General features: G+C 33.3%; 1 protein-coding gene across 1 annotated transcript in view; it reads right to left on the bottom strand.

Moving 5' to 3' along the window:
* Positions 1-12,654, bottom strand: part of LOC143248932 (32 kDa beta-galactoside-binding lectin-like) — a 68,539-nt gene extending 55,885 nt beyond the window's left edge. Inside the window, exon 1 of the mRNA XM_076497941.1 lies at positions 12,451-12,654. Within this exon, the coding sequence (XP_076354056.1) occupies positions 12,451-12,516 (66 nt within the window). The 5' untranslated portion in view covers positions 12,517-12,654. The remainder of the gene's footprint in view (positions 1-12,450) is intronic.
* Between the last annotated feature and the right edge of the window lie 4,416 nt (positions 12,655-17,070).

Here is a 17,070-nt window from a genome sequence, read left to right as displayed (position 1 = left end):
TAAACAGATTATTTCTATTTTGTAATAATGAATTATTAATCAGAGTATGAGTTTCCAATGAGAACTGCATTGAAAATGCACTTCAAAATAACACACCTTTCTGAAATGTGCCTTGATATTTACATTATTGTAATTTACCATCTATACTTCATATTGATGGCATTTTGGGAAGCCCCTCCACAGTTTACCTCAGCCCCCCCCCTCCCAACGAAAATATCCTGGCGCCGCCACAGGTTCCGTTCCTTGTTAGCCTACCTGGTTGTTGACTCTACCCTATGTTGCACATACAAATGAATGCACCTTATTGTTTTTATTTTTACTGACCCCACTTTGTTGTTATTCTGCGGTAGTTTAAACTAGTGGAGCTACAGTTACGACAAAAAGTGTTCGTTCCCCTGCATCGTGAGTAGTTTTTTCCTCATACATTAAAAAGTATCAGGATTAAAAAAATGAAAGTAGAGTATATTATAAATATTATACTAACACACATCTACAGAAATTTTTATGTAAATTGAACGACAAATAAACTGTTTATAAACAAATAACCAAACATAAGAGGGGCAGAAACTGTTCGTGTATCTACTTTAATGATCAGTTATGTAGCTTTTCAGGTGAACTACTTGGAGCAATCTCTCCTCATAGCCCTCCATGATCGTTTGACAGTACCTGACAAATATTTTCTTCCATTCTTCTTTACAGAAGGCCTCCAACTCTTATAAGTGTTTTGGATGACGCTGATGAACCCTGGTATTCAACTCATACCAAACGTTTTCAATTGAGTTGAGATTGGGTAACTACGATGGCCACTCCAGAACGCTTATATGGTTCCTCTGCAACCAGAATTGCATATATTTCGATGTGTGCTTAGAGTCATTGTCGTGCTGGAAAATCCAACGATGCCCAAGCCGCAAGTACCGAGCATCATTCTTGATATAAGTGCCTAATATATTAACGTACTCTTTTTTTTTTTCATGATTCCGTTGACGTGGTGAAGGCTGCCTACACCAGAAGAGCTGAAGGAACCCCATAGCATGATCGAGCCACCTCCATGTTTAATTGTAGGGTCGATGTTCTTTGGAAGATTTCGTTCTTACGGAAAATATTGCAAACATCATTGTGGCCAAAAAGCTCGATTTTAGTCTTGTCTGACCAAAGAATACTCTTCCAATAGGTAAACGGTTTATCTACATGCTTTCTTGCATACCTCAATCGTGCTTCTAAATGAACAGGCTTTAAATACGGAGTTCTACGAGGATGGCATGCTTTGAACCCAGAAGAGCGTAACATGTTCGTAACTGTAGAGGTGCTTACTTCAACCCCAGTTTCCCTTGCTAGTTTCCGTATGTCATTACGTGTTAAACGAGTGTTCCTACTAACTTCTCTGAGAACCTTCCTCTTGGATCTCTCTGGAATTTTGGTGGGGCGTCTGGAACGAGGGAGGTTAGCAGTTGATCCTGTAAGCTTAAACTTAGCAAATATGCTTTGAACAGTAGATTTCGGCACATTAAGTTGTGTAGCAATACTGGAAAGAGACACACGAAACTTGTATTTTACAATAATTCGTTTTTTTTTTAAATCACTAAACAGTTGTTTCCTGTTCGCCATGATGACTAGGCAGATAATGACGGAAACGGCGCTAATTTGCCAGAAGTACATTTTTTGTTGGCTAAATTCCAATAATTATGAACCCAATGTCTAATTCTGTAATGGTATAATGTAGTTTATTCGCCAAACTAAATAACATTTTTATGGAAATATTAGTTTTTCACACGTTCTGAAATGTACGAACACTTTCTGCTCCTCCTATTTTTGGTTATTTGTTTATAAACAGTTTATTTGTCGTTTAATTTACATAAAAATTTATTTAGATGTGTGTTAGTATAATATTTAACATACGTCTATTAGCCTAATCGTGATACGTTTTTAAGTTATGAGAAAAAAACTACTATCAACGCAGGGGTACGAACACTTTCTGTCGTAACTGTAGGTGCAAATGTGTTTCACAAATGGTGCAATATAGTCTAATTATTACATCTGTAGCTATATAGGCTGTCTAGGTATTGCATAAATTGGTTTTTAACAATAGACAGAAGTACTAAGAATTTGTTTAGAAACCTATCTGCTACCATGGCGAATGGTTGCGAATTAATTTCACATAAAAAGCAGTCATTGTCAAAAGATACGTTCAACAAAACAGATTGATAAAATAATTGAATCTAACCAGCCTACTGTAAGCCACTGGATGAAGAGATACAGAGAGAGTAGTATAATGAAGCAGCGGAAGAAATGGAAAAGGAAGAAAGCTTCCACAACAACTGATGATCATGTTCTCAAATGCATGTGCCTAAAGAACCATCGACCAACTTCCACTGATCTTAAAGGCATAACAAGAAATTCAGAGATCACTGTCACTATACACCATTTGACCTCACCTGTGTTCAGCTGGTTCTTCAGAAAGAAAGAAACTCCTCCTAACCAATTAGATGAGGTTAAACTGGACCAAAGAGTATGCTGGATAAACTGAAGCAAGGCGGAACAAAGTGGTCATCTTAAGCAAATTAAAGTTCAACCTCCAAGCGTTAAATGAAAAGCACTTTATACAGTGTCAATGTAAAAAAAAGTTTCATTTAGCGTGTTTGAATGCATCCATAAAGTCAGGTGACGTGGGAATGCATCTCTAACCAAACTGCAAGATGCTTGGATCTTGTGAGAACCACTTTAATGTCAACAAGTACACTGATATCCTCAAGACGTGATTAAAGCCAATAATTCTGGATGACTTCCACGTAGCTGACCAGTGCACATTCCAAGATGAACTCTTCCCTATGCCACAAACTTAAAAATAGTGGTAATGTCTATGCATTCTATGTAGTAGACGTGAAATAAAGAATAAATTTCGCTATTTGTGTATTAAAAAGATATCTCAACTTCTATTTCATTGCTTCAGGTGAAGAATTATCTCAGAAGTGAAAGCATAAAGATACAATAACGGCAAAGCAACAGACCAGATCTGAGTCCTATCGAAAACTACAGGAAGGTAATAGGTAACAAAGTGCAAGAAAAACCTAGAAGCACCTTGGAACTGTTGGAAGCTCTAATCCACCTGCGGAATCATAAATTCATCCCTGTCCTCATTTAATCCCTTGTGCACTGTATACCACAACGATGTTCTACAATTATGAAGGTTATTAAAACAGAAAACAGACTCCGAGACCACGTTTCCTCATTTACATTAGTATAATTATCTTTAAACCGATTTGCCAAGTGTTTGTTGATCATCTGCTGCAATACGTTTTTCATGGTTTGTTTATTAATACAAATGCATACATGTGTTTGGATGACTGAAATATGAGTCACTTTATATAACCGTTTTACATTAATTCTGACACTCTCACAATGCACAATCTCGTAAAATATTACAGAAGCCAAGGAAGTGTGAAAAAATATAAACAGAGTTTGAGCAAGTTATACTAAAATGATTTTTGAACATCATCATGTTATTACAATCCATTCACCACATTTGGTTATGATCTAATTGACGACCTTGCAACTTGACAGTAGTAGCACTGTAGTGTAAAATTACTATATAAAAACACTCCATCGTAAGGATGTTATGTCTTAAGCACACCTCTCCATCATGTTTGCTTTCCATAAATCATTTAATGTATGAAAACAAAAGTTTTTCAGTGCGTGGTTTAATGGTCCAAGTTCACAGAAATCCAAAGGTACAGCATTTAGAGCCTTTGATAGTTTTTACGGAATAACATAAATATACATTTAATTTAACAGCTGCTTGAGGTATGCATCAGTTGAAAAAATATGTCGTGGAAACAACTTTTTATAATTTTTCCAGAAGGAAATATCTCTTGATTATTTTCTGTACTGTTGTCTTCATGGAGTCTCGCCTGATGCAAGACTTCACGTTTTCTTAAAAAAAGCTGTGAAATGACTTATTGCGGGTCTCTTTGTGAATGATCCTGGTGACACAAATCAATCCGTATATCTTTTGTATTCAAATCCCATTACGTAGAAGTGATATCCTCACCTTGTAAGTTCTTAAACTTAAATGAACACACATGTATGATTTGAGTTTATGACAGGGCTGTTACATACCTATCCAAAAAGCAATACATTTTCGATGACATCACATTACCTATATAATACAAAGCAATATCAAAAATTAGTTTTATATTGCAACTCTATATCTGTTGGTGTTATCACGTGATTTACTGATTGTCATATTCAGATTATGTTTTAGTATAATATATTCAATCCTCTTTATACATATACATGTGTGTGTATAAACACAAGTAAGAAAAAGTTTGGTTTTGATATTAAGATGTACATATTTTATTAAGACTACAGTAGTTAGCTTATACAATATGGAGAATTTGTTGTTGTTAAGTGCAAAGCTACAGAAGGTCAGGGCTATCTGCGCTCTTCCCACCAAGGATATTAAAACCTAAGTTTTATTATTATACGCCCTCAGGATTACCACTGAGCCACCAAGAGTGTACTAAGAAATAACACATTATATGCCTTTTCCAAATGTTTATAAAACAATGTTTTATTTCATGTTGAGCAAATATGTTAATAAGCATACGTATTTTCAATGAGAAGAATATATATAAACTAGCTAGAGTAATTAATTTTATATCAAGCAAGAAACATGATGGTCCTGTTGCAACAGGTATAAATATAAATACAGTTTTAAATATTATGTTGCTGATTCAACATTTTACCTTCCTGTAACTGAACATACAAATTTTTTGATAAAACACAAGTTTTGTGAACTTCCTGACAGTCCATTGCACTAGTAAGAGAATTATGTGAGCGGCAAGAAGAAAGAAAGACATTTCAACAAAAGTTTCGTGTACACATCATCAATGCAGATAACAACTGAACGTAACCACACTACCCAGTCCAATATATTATTGAAAAATATGCAAGGGAATCAGAGAGCTTAGAGCATGAGCAACTGAGTAGGCCATAATAGGTTCTATACAAGATCAGAGATACTCTACATATGTAAATATTTTTTCATTTGTTGTGACCTGTATATGATGATTCTATTGTATTTTGAATTACATCACAACCTTTTACATAATATATGCCTCTCAGTTGCACAGCAGTAAGTCTGCAGACTTACAACGCTGGAATTCGGGTTTCGATACCAGTGGTGGTGATACCAGAGCACAGATAGCCCATTATGTAGCTTTTTGATTACTTCAAAACAACAACTTTAGGAGCATAAATTTTCTGTAATTCAAAACCATTATATTAAAAAAAAATGAAACCAAGCACAAGAGTTTATTTTGCATATGATTATTATTATTGTCACAAATCTCGTAACAAATAAGTAAACAATCTAACATAAATGTTATTGTTATATACACAAAGCATATTTTACACAGAAAAAGAAAAACCTATACGGAAAAGTTAAATAAAACTTGTAAAACTGAATAAGCAGTATTAAAGTTATCATCTAGAATAAATTTAGTGAAGCTAAAGAATCGTCCCATTCTTTGTATTGGTTCATTCACGGTAGATTTACTTATTCATAAAATAAAAATTGAAAATTCACAAATCAGCAAATGTGGACCGTAAAAAAGTAAGAAAGCAAGGCTGAGGATGCTGTAGACATTATTTACTCAAACTACAAACCCATATTGTAGCTCAATACTGCCACAAAAAATTACATTCGATGGAGTCAGAGGATTACTTGTTATGGTAACTAGATTGACACATTATAATGAAAATAAACATTGCTAGTAGCTAGCTGATACGGTTCATTATGATATGTTGTAGCTATCAGATATTTGATCACATTAATTGAAAATGTAAAGGCCACATAACGTTTTGGGACAACATGGGATATATTGGTCCATCTCGTCTGTTTTACATTTTAAACTATTAGTAAATAAATTTTTAAAAATCTTAAAGCCAGGCCTTATCATTCACATGTCTTAAGCTTTCTCTTAAACACGCTTAAATGCACTGCTTTTACAAAATCTGAAAGCGACCAATTCCAAAGATAAACCATCCTGTTTGTTTTGAAGTTAAACACAAAGCAACACAATGGATTGTCTGTGCTCTGCCCTCTACGGCTATCGAAACCCAGCTTCTAACGTTATGAATCAACAGATATACCCGCTTTGCCACTGGAGGTTGGTGGGGCACAACTATGTTAGAAAAATAAAACTATCTTAGCTGAAGATGACTCCTACCCTGCCAAAACGTGAATTTGTGTTTCATAGTCCTGCTATTATCACCGTTAAATATGAAAAAAAGATGACGCATCAACACTATCAAATCGCATGATAACACTTAACACTACAATGTTAAACACCTCAATCAGATCCTACTCTAACTATTCTTTTTCAAGAGAAAACAATTTGAAAGATTTCAACCTCTCCTTATATGACAACCCATTTATCCCAGGCACTGTTCTAGTAACCTTCATTTGAACCTTTCCAACAATCAATATCTTTCTTAAGGTAAGGAGCTCAAGCCTGAATAATATTCCAAATGTGACCTACAATGAAATAACTTCCTTAGATTTGTATTCAGTATTTCTATAGATACAACCTAAAATCCTATTTGCCTTACCACTAGTAAAAGCACACTGTTAGGATAGCTTGAGAAACTGATTGACTATGACACCAAAATTCCTTTCCTTTATGACATTATTAATGTTCAAATTATAATTCAAGTTATGATAACACACATGCATTATCTTGCAGTTATTATAATTAAACTCATCCGTCCTTTATTTTCCCAATTCAATAAATGATCTAAATCCTTTTGTAAATCAGTAACATCCTCGTCACAGTTATCAACATCCAGGACCTTAATATCATCTGTAAATCTAAGTATTGGTTATTCCTTAATCTAGGTCACTGATGTAAATCAGAAAGAGCAAAGGTTCTAAGACAGAGTCCTGAAATACCCTACTTGTGACATTAATTCAGCTTGACTGAACTCCATTTGCAACAACCTTCTGCTTCCTTTCATCAAACCGCTCTTTTATCTAATTTGCTAACTTATCCCCCACACCTATAGAGATAATTTTTACAAGCTTTTTATGTAACCCTTGTCTAATGCTCTCTGAAAATCCAGATTCACCAAACCTACACCATTACGTTGATCTTACACACGCAGTAGCCTTTTCAATGAATGTCGAAATATTTCTAAGGCAAGATTTTTCTTAGTGAAGCCATGTTGACTATCCAATAAAATTCTAAACTTTGATAAATGACTTTGTAAAGCGTTTTTAAACAGATTTTACAAAACGTTTCCAACAATCGATCTCGGTCTAATGTGTCTGTAATTACTGGGACAATTTTTATCGCCTCCCTTAAAAAGAGGAGTTACATTACTAACATCTAATCATCTGGTACCTGCCCACTATTCAAGGAATTATAAAAAATAGTAGTAAGTAAGTCACATGTCCAAACTTTAACCTCATTCAAAACACTTGAAAATTATTATCTGACCCAGGAGTCTTATCTTTTTTTAATTTACCATTTTTTCCTAACCAACTCAGAATTAATGCAGTCGTTTTCTTTAATCTTATTTCCATTTATTACTTTTTCAAGATGTGGAATGCTACTTAAATCTGTTTGAGTAAAATTGGAAGAAAAAGCAAAATTTAATAAACAAGCTATCTCATAATAATCAGATACCAGCCTTTCTCTTTATCCTTCAAGGGTTCTATCTTCATTCTAACATTTTTTTCATACCTAATGTATTTAAAGAAACCCTAACTGCTAATACTTACATTTTCAGCCAACCTTTTTCAAACATCCTTTTTGATGTTCTAATTTCATGTTTCACCAACTTTACTGTTATTCTATAATCATCTAAGTCTTCTGTCATACCAGCCAACTTAAATTTATTAAATGTATGATGCTTAATTTTAATTTTATCTCCTAAACTCTTTGTGAGACATCCTGGTTTTATACTTGCAGCTACCATATTATTTCTATAATGAATATGTTTGCCATGAATATTTAAAATTCAATTTCTAAAAATTTTCCACATCTGCTCAATGTCTCCAAATAACTCTGCTGCCCAATTTACAATATATAATTCTTGTCGGATTCCCTCCAGTAGCACAACGAAATGTCTGCGGACTCACACTGCTTAACTGCTTAAAATTGGTTTTCGATACCCGTAATGAACAGAGCACAGATAGCCCATTGTACAGCTCTGTGCTTAATTCCAATCAATCAATAAACTTCATAAATAACTTTTCTGAAATTTGGAATTAAAATTGGTTTGGTTTGAATTTCGCGCAAAGCTTACGAGGGCTATCTGCGTTAGCCGTCGTTAATTTAGCAGTGTAAGACTAGAGAGAAGACAGCTAGTCATTGTCACCCACCTTTTAATAGCCTATAGCCTTCATAACTGTATAACATCTTTGTGGTATAGAGTGCACAAGGAATTAAATGTGAATAGTGATGAATGCATGATTGACCGTCACTTATAACGCCTCCTTGGCTAAAAGGGCAATCATGTTTGGTGTAACGGAGATTCAAACCCGCGACTCTTAGATTACGAGTCGAGTTCCTAAACCACCTGGCTATACCGGGCCTTGGTATCAAAATATCATTATTCCTTATCCCCATATGCAGCGTAAACAGCTAAGATTACTTGCACCCAGAATTCCCCCAATTTCTACTCTCTTGATCATTTTTATGTTTGAAGTTATCAAAAAATCTGAAACAGCATTGTTTCTAGTAGGTTCTCTGACTACTTGGTGAAGAAATCGATCCTGAATAGTTTTCAAGAACCTTTTTCCCTTATGGTTTAACTCAAACATTTCCTGTCTGTATTATTTTAATTAAAATCACCCATAATTATGACTTCATTAACAGTTAAAATCTTAATCTCACTGTAAAGTTTCTAACTAATTTCATCAATATCATATATTCCCATTATATAACATTTTCCCATTAAAGTCATTTCCTTTCATATCCACAAAAATTAACCCAAATAGATTCAATATTCTTGCTATTATCATTAATATTCTCAAATTCAACAGAATGTAACTCACATTTTACATTTCAAGCCATTCTTCTCCATCTTTAATACTCTATCCCTATTTAATAGCCTGTAACCATGTATTTCAAAGAAACTTCTGTCATCAAAATCTTCAAGGTTTAACTGTTTCAGCTATTTCTATGACACCAAAGTCCTTCATTCGTATCAATGCTCTAAAATAAGCTATTTTATTCCTTATACGTCTAGAATTAGAATGGTAACAATTAAACCTATCTTTGTAGCTACTTCCTTAATCATTTCCTATGCTAAACTTTTCTCTGCTTCTTATCCTTATTTGAATTTAGATCTTTCTAGCCCCCATCACGGTCTAGTCCTACTTTAAAGCTCCCTTTACAGTGTAGTTAATAGCTTTAGCAAATAATCCCGTTGCTATCCTATTTAAATGTAAACCACCCATTCCAAAAAGCTCCCTTTTTCCAATGAACTGATCTAACAAGTCTAACCAGCCTATCAGCTCATATTTACAAACTAGCCTAAGCCTAATATTTAGCTCTAGATACCTACTTCTAGCTTTATCCTCACAATTAATTCTGGAACAGTATCCCTAATGAAATTAAATTGTGGCCTTTGTCTTTGCATCTCTACTAGTCCCCGTTATTACATTTCCTGCTTTGTCAGTTATCCTCCACCTGTACCCCTTGGTAGCATAATATGATTATCTTCACCTTATTTACCCTATAGACTATCCTATCCACATGCCTTGACAAAGAATCACCTGTAACTGAAACCTCCTTGTCATCCATATCATTCTCTTATCCTTTGGTTTTCCTTCCCTCCAATAGTTCTTCATCTGCAGAAGTCAAGGGCTGAAAACGTTAAGCTTCACTTAAAGATTCTGATCAAGATTTGTTTGGGAATATAATGAAGGTTTATAGTCGCTGTGTAATAAAATTTTCCATATATGATGTATAGCAAGGAGCGAAAATATGCCTAGATTAAATGGAACCCCACAAAGCACATATTAAATTTTACCAGAAGAGAAAATCGCTTTGAATAAACATATGTGTCTTTTAAAGTAATTATTATACGAAAATATGTTATAAAATTTAGTATTATGTGTACTGATTTTTTAAATTTCATACAAAATATAGAGATTGGTTCCCTAAAGACATCGATTGTATAGTGTCAAAAGCATTGGGTACCTACATGTTACATCTAATGTTTATCTAGTGTTGGTTTTTAATTCCTGTTTCACACTCTATTTAAGTTTTCTAGAAGAAAACTGAATACGTTTGTAAAAGAGCAAGCTAACCTCAAGGGGTGACGATAACATCGTTTTCAGCTTATGTAAAATTTACTAGAAATAAATCAAATTTTCAATATTTCTACGTCTCTTACAATAGCTTATTTAGTATTCTGATAATGGTTTGGGAACAATACATCAAGCCTTTTTGTTGTATACTGGCAAGGAAATAATAATAACAAGAATTACAAACATCCGTTTTAAGCAGATTTTCATTTCCTTGTACCTCTAACACGCATGCTTTTTTGTAAATTTTTATACACGTACGGTCTTAGCAGTCAATAGTATAGGTTTTAAAGTGTTGTTTGAACTGAATCTTTACTGTTTAAGTTGCTTTTTACCCAAACGTTCTATTAGGATTTTGCGCACTTCCTTGTGGTCTCTATTATGAATCACTATCGTGGTTCATTATAACTGTGCATTATATTCCAGTTGGCACTACTTAATTTAAGGAAACTAAACATGCCTTATCTTTTATGTAAAAATAGATTCATATTTTAAATAATACTTAGTTTAAAATACAAAGAGACAGAATTTACAACAAGCTTACGTGGTTAATATATCTTAAGTCATAATTAAAACGTTAGTTATAAGTTTAAAAATCTCTCTCTGTGTATGTATATGTTTCTGTACAACCGTTCCTTGATAAAGGTATAAAATCTAAACGTTGCGAAATACTGGTTTTTCCAATAATTCATACATCATTTACATCAAGTAATTATACGAAATGACTTTATATGTTTGGATAATAAAGAATAATTGTGTTATATTTATTTGCGTTGGTGTTTTGATTCTTAGGTTTTATTTCTTCTTAAGTATAATGATGTTATAACCACGCAATTATTGTACAATATCCACTCCAAGCAGTATCTACACGAAAACATTTGGTTTTAACTTCAAACTTCACAGAATTTCAAGCACTATGTGCTCATAAAATCGTTTCAAAAATACTTTGTTCAATGTTCTAAGAATGTATTTTTATCACAACTTTAACTTTTACAAGTTTTTCACCCAGTTGCGTTTCCTGGATAGTCACAGTAAGGTGTGGTGCTTACTTAACTGGCTGCCTCACACTTTGTATATAACTATTTTAGGAAAGGATGCTACGAGTCTTATTTTGTTTTACTGCCAAGCTACGGTGTTCTCTTGAAAAATTACTCGAAGTATGGTTAGCTGCATTATTGTTTCTGTTGCTTTCTTTTGTTTTATTTCTTTTTAAAAAAAGTCAACAAAACACACTTACTATTACTAGAAAATACGAAATGCGTTAATAAATTAATGAATATTTCTCTCAAGTATATCAGATAAAGATTGTGTAAGATAGTATTAGACGATGAAACATCGCTCAAAATATTTGAGTAGGTGTGTCGTTACTTTCTATCTCTTCTCCGTGTTAACATAGCACCTCAGCTTACAATAGCTCTCCAGGGTAAGAAGCTACACTATAGCAACTGAATAACATTTTTTCTCAATGGCTTCTTCATTCGCACAGGTCAGCTACGTTGGCACTGGTTGTAATGGCCGATGCATAAAAAAACTGAGATTACAATAAACTTTGTATATACATTTTCATAAAGAAATGCTGCATGTAATTTGTACTTTTTCGATATGATATACTCAACTTATTTGTAAAACTTTCTTTTTGAAGATGCAGTACATAAAACCAGTTAATACAATTTATTTAAAATATTCAATACACACATTTGACCTGTTGAAATATTTCTGCCATCAGAAAGTGACATGAAATCATAGAGTAGAAGTAACGGAGACCACTGTTCAGCAAGATGCAAACATGTTGAACATGATTTTTTATTATGCTCATCTACTAAATGATCATGCACACATTTGTGATCGTTAGAACTTATTATCAATAATTCTTGTGAAATAAAGATGTTTACATTGATATATTGAAGTTGTATTACAATAGCAGCTTGCACTGACTTTCTGTATATTTTGTTTATTAGTAAGTCTATGGTCTAGATCTTGTCTTACTGACCTTAAGAATGACGGACATCATCTAATTTTCCTATAATAATCATACATTTATATTGATAATACTAATGACACACGCTTATTCCTTCCTAAATTAAACTTTAGCCTTCGCTGCAAAATAACTTCTGGGTAAGCTTTGAATAACTTACCGGATTACGGTAATGTAGTCCTGGTTCTTTTTCAGCTTTTTGAATCACTTTGTTCATGAGCGACATAACTTCTTAAATTCGCTGAATACTTCGTTCACAAGACTTTTTTTTGGCTGGTGTACAGTTTTCTCTCGCGCAACAAATTTTATCTCTCGCAGGCTACAATACATAGCGCCCTCTTTAGAATAAAGTGTATATATTTATAAAAGAAAATATCAAATTTCCTTGGTTAAAGAACAAAGGAACGAGCTCTTTATAATATTACAACAATAAACGAGTACTAAGACGAATATTCCAACATAATCATTTTAAAATAAATGTCAAGTCGGCTAATATAATGTATAATCGGATATAAGTCAGGGTTAAATATGTGTTACATGGGGATGTTCTCTCCAAAAGTACTTTAATATTTAGTGCAGTTTTACAATGAAAATATATATGAAAAATGTTTGTAGTTATATGGGAATAGTTCTCACAAACCCTCAATTATGTGTGTTTAGGAAGAAATGTTTAAGTAATTTGTAGTCAAGAGATAAAACGGACGATTTTTAACTTTTAAAATGTATAATCATGCAATACATCATTATTCTTAAGGTTTCTATGATAGTTTGAAAATAATTCTGAATTTTTAAGGAATGCTTACGGCAAGAAAACTAAAATATTTGTTGGAGATATAACACTTAGAGTTGCTAGATCCAATAAAACAGAATACATCACCACAACATTGTTTACTGCATATTTCTTAAGGTAAATGGTTAGTAAGAACGAAACGTTGTACGAATATCTATAATAATAGGGATAAAAGTAATTTGAAATAGCTCACTGTAACTTGCTGTATAAAAGCTGTTAGGTTTAGAACTAATAACACTAATGTGCCATTGTTCACTGTAACTTACCATATAATAGCTGTTAGGTTGAGGTATAATAATAATGATGTGTAAGGTTCGCAAGTTGAATACGTGGCTCCTGGTAACTAGTGCTTACAATTCATTTCTTTAAAGAGTTAGTTTGACTGACACATTAATAATTTTGACAAAATCAAAAGAATCGCTTTCGTATAAATATTTATTTTCTATACATAATTATCTTTCAAAGCGTTAAGATACTTATGAAATTATTTACTTTTGTATAATTACAACATGTTTGTAAGCAGATACTTTGTAGCTATAACATAAGATGGTATAAAGAGTTGCTGGTCACACATGTAACTTTAGACCGTTAATGATATGGTTGGTATTAAATATGGAAACCTTATTCCTGTGAACATTGGCTAGAGCCCCGCATTGCCAGATGGTTAAGAAGTTCGACTCGTAATCTGAGGGTCGCGGGTTCAAACATGCTTGCCCTTTCAGCCGTGGGAGCGTTGTAATGTGACGGCAATTCCATTATTCGCTGGTAAAAGAGTGACTCAAGATTTAGCGATGGGTAGTGATGACTAGTTGCCTTCCCTCTAGTCTTACACTGCTAAATTAGGGACGGCTAGCACAGATAGCCCTCGAGTAGCTTTGTGCGAAATTCCAAAACAAACAAACAAACCTTCTAGTCTTACAATGCTAAATTAGGGACTGCTAGCGCACATAGCCCTCGTGTAGCTTTGCGGGAAATTCAAAAACAAACAAACAAAACATTGGCTACGAATTCTTTTACCTGCTTGATATTAACATTATGCATAGTAAAACAGTGAAGCCGAATATTAGATAATTAAAGAAAGATTGTTATGAATTTGTTATCAACAAGACTAGCTCTGTCATCGATAAATTATAATTTGTATTTTACAAACAATATGTTTGTTATCTTTCTCTCTCTCTCGGATTTACAATGCTAACATCAGGGGTTCGATTTCCCTCAGTGGGCTCAGCAGATAGCCCTATGTGGCTTTGCTATAGGAGAACACACACACATACACCTGAATGGAAATCGAGCTACAACCGCTCAAAAGGCCTTAGAATACACTAAAGTGTATTTGAATGTAACTCAGTAAATCTCGTTACTTAAACAAAAAGGAGACTAAGAAATGCAGTCGAAGTGAAAGGACCAATGGTGTAGTTAATTAATTTATTTTTATGGTTTCTTATTGACTATTCATTAACGTTTTAACATAATTTATAAATGTATTTTTTCTGCATATATGTGGATATTGGTTGAAGAGTATATCTTTTAATGTGTGTAGATTTGGCTCAAATTGGTTTTAATGAATATTCGTATAACTTGATTGAAATTATCACGATGTTAAACCATTTATCAAAGGTCCATTTTAATATATCTTGCTTTACGATTTGTGTCATAATGTTAAAGGGTTTTACTTCCTTTTTTGTTTGTAAGATATTGTATTCCATCTATGTGAATGATAAAGGATTTGTTTCATGTGCTTATAATATACTTGTTCTCCTTTTGTATTCATTTCTAATGTATTTGTGATGTTATACGTTAATAGTTCATTTTATAATAGAATCACCAAAAATAATTTCATTGTCATTGTTATTACGTATTGTATTTTCTTTTGTTAAAATATATTCTTATTATATAAAATTAAATATTGTAACGACTTGTTAAGCAGTTGTTAAGTCTTTGCTGGGTTTAAGTGTTCACAGGATCAAGAGTAGGTTACTGTACTCCTTGACCAATCTGCATAGGTAGATTTTATTAGTTTAATAATTAAAACTGAGCTTGATTACAAGATTGAAGAAAAGAAGAGAGGTGTGGTCTATAAAAGTGCAATGCACTATCTTTCTTGTATTAACATAATAATATTCTAAATGTATTAATTATTTCTGAATATGAGCAGTTTTCACCTAACACGTCACCAAAAAAGCTATTAAACTGATGTCATTAGAGCTGACTTTGTTCCTTGTCATTCTGCCAAAGTTATGTCTTTTCTATTTGGCTATGACGCTACGTATTATACAAAAAATGCCAATGTTAAGCCAGATAGCATCTCGAAGTTATCGTCTCACTTATGTCTGAATTGAAAACTATCAGTCACATAATTATTATACATAAATCTGACATTACATGTGAAGTATAGAATGCTCAATGTAAAAAACGTGTGTTTGACAGTCTGCATTACTTATTCTGCTAAGCTATTTGGTTAAGAATATTATTGTGAAGTGTTTAATTCCCACTATATCTAACACTTGAGACAAATCTACAAACAACTGATTATTAAATTATCTACTTGACCCATGGATATCTTATCAGGAACTCTAAAGTTTAATATTAATTTTTCAGCCAACACATCTGTGATGGACTGCACTAATGTATTAAGCAATGGATAAGCTACAGTCTATTTGGTGAAATTACTGATAATGTCAACACATAGGAGAAGCTATATATATATATATGAGACGATTTTCTCAAGAATAGAACCTACAACCTTTAGACCATAATTTTCTTTGATGCATCCAAATGTATCTCTGAGTAGTGCACAAAGTACAATGTCCGCACTGTCATTAATATGTATAACTAAAAGCATCTTAGTGGCTAATACCAATGGTACAACAGACCGTTCTGCACTTGTATCTGATTACACGAAAATCAGGTATTACGAGTTTGCCAATTTATAGTAGATTTGCTTTACCTTGCTAGTGTACGAGCACTACCACAAGCTATGTCTGAGTCTTTCACTTGATTCTCCAAATTTCCTGGCTAGTCATCCGTTATTTCAACCTGGTGCAGAATTAGGATTCGTCGTTTTCAAATAGTTTATTATCATTTCTGGTGCACTAGATTTAGCCACTGTATAGGGTGCAGAATCTCAAAATTCAACAAATGAATATTATTTCATAAATGTGTAAGGAAACTCATCATCAGTTCCATGCTGCTAACAGTGGTTGTATTGTACAACAAAGTTGTAGTCTTATAACGTAATTATCCAACATACATTGGTAGCTTTCCATGGTTCTCCAGACTAATGCCGTGACATTAGGTATAAAGTGATCGCTGCCAACTAAAGCCTTATTTGTTTAAAATGTCTGAAGCTTAACCTTCCTGTATTTATTATAGCATTGGTCAAAATAGTACTCAGATGTGATTATTCTGTCTTACAAACATATATGAATATTTTCAAAACTGATGATCAGGTAAAACATCGGACTCTTTACCTGGGTACTTAGTTGTCTATGGAAGCCTAGTTCTCGCTAGATTTGTGTTACAGTCATAGATAGCAGGTTCCAAAAGCCCTGTTGCCTCATTTAGAGACATAGAGCAGGTGGTCAATAGTTATTTTGAGCCTTGAGATTAATGTGGACTTTGAAGGTTGTGACGGAGCTACAGTTCCTACTGTTGCTTATTTCTCTTCTGTTCCAATGCTCAGATTAATGTGACTGCTTTGACTCAAACTGCCGAAATAAAAGGTGAATAAGAACCATGTATTATCAGATTAATTCAATAAGCAGTGCCTCCATAAACTTATCAGTGAGTGTTTGTATCATCATTATCCAGGAATCTGCTTGAAAATCTTTCTTATGTAAACTGAATAAATCATCACCTATGTGAACATTTTTTTAATACGAGCTTTTCCACTACCGTGTATCTAAAAGTCTGTTTATGTTTGTTGGACGTCTTAAGTTTTTAAAAGCCTGGAAATGTGTATCCTGACGAATGTGGTTGCTTTGGGAAAAC

This window comes from Tachypleus tridentatus, chromosome 4, assembly GCF_004210375.1.
Source record: "Tachypleus tridentatus isolate NWPU-2018 chromosome 4, ASM421037v1, whole genome shotgun sequence".
Lineage (NCBI taxonomy): Eukaryota > Metazoa > Arthropoda > Merostomata > Xiphosura > Limulidae > Tachypleus > Tachypleus tridentatus.
The sequence above is the reverse complement of the archived record's forward strand: the minus strand, read 5'-3'. Positions and strand labels throughout refer to the sequence as shown.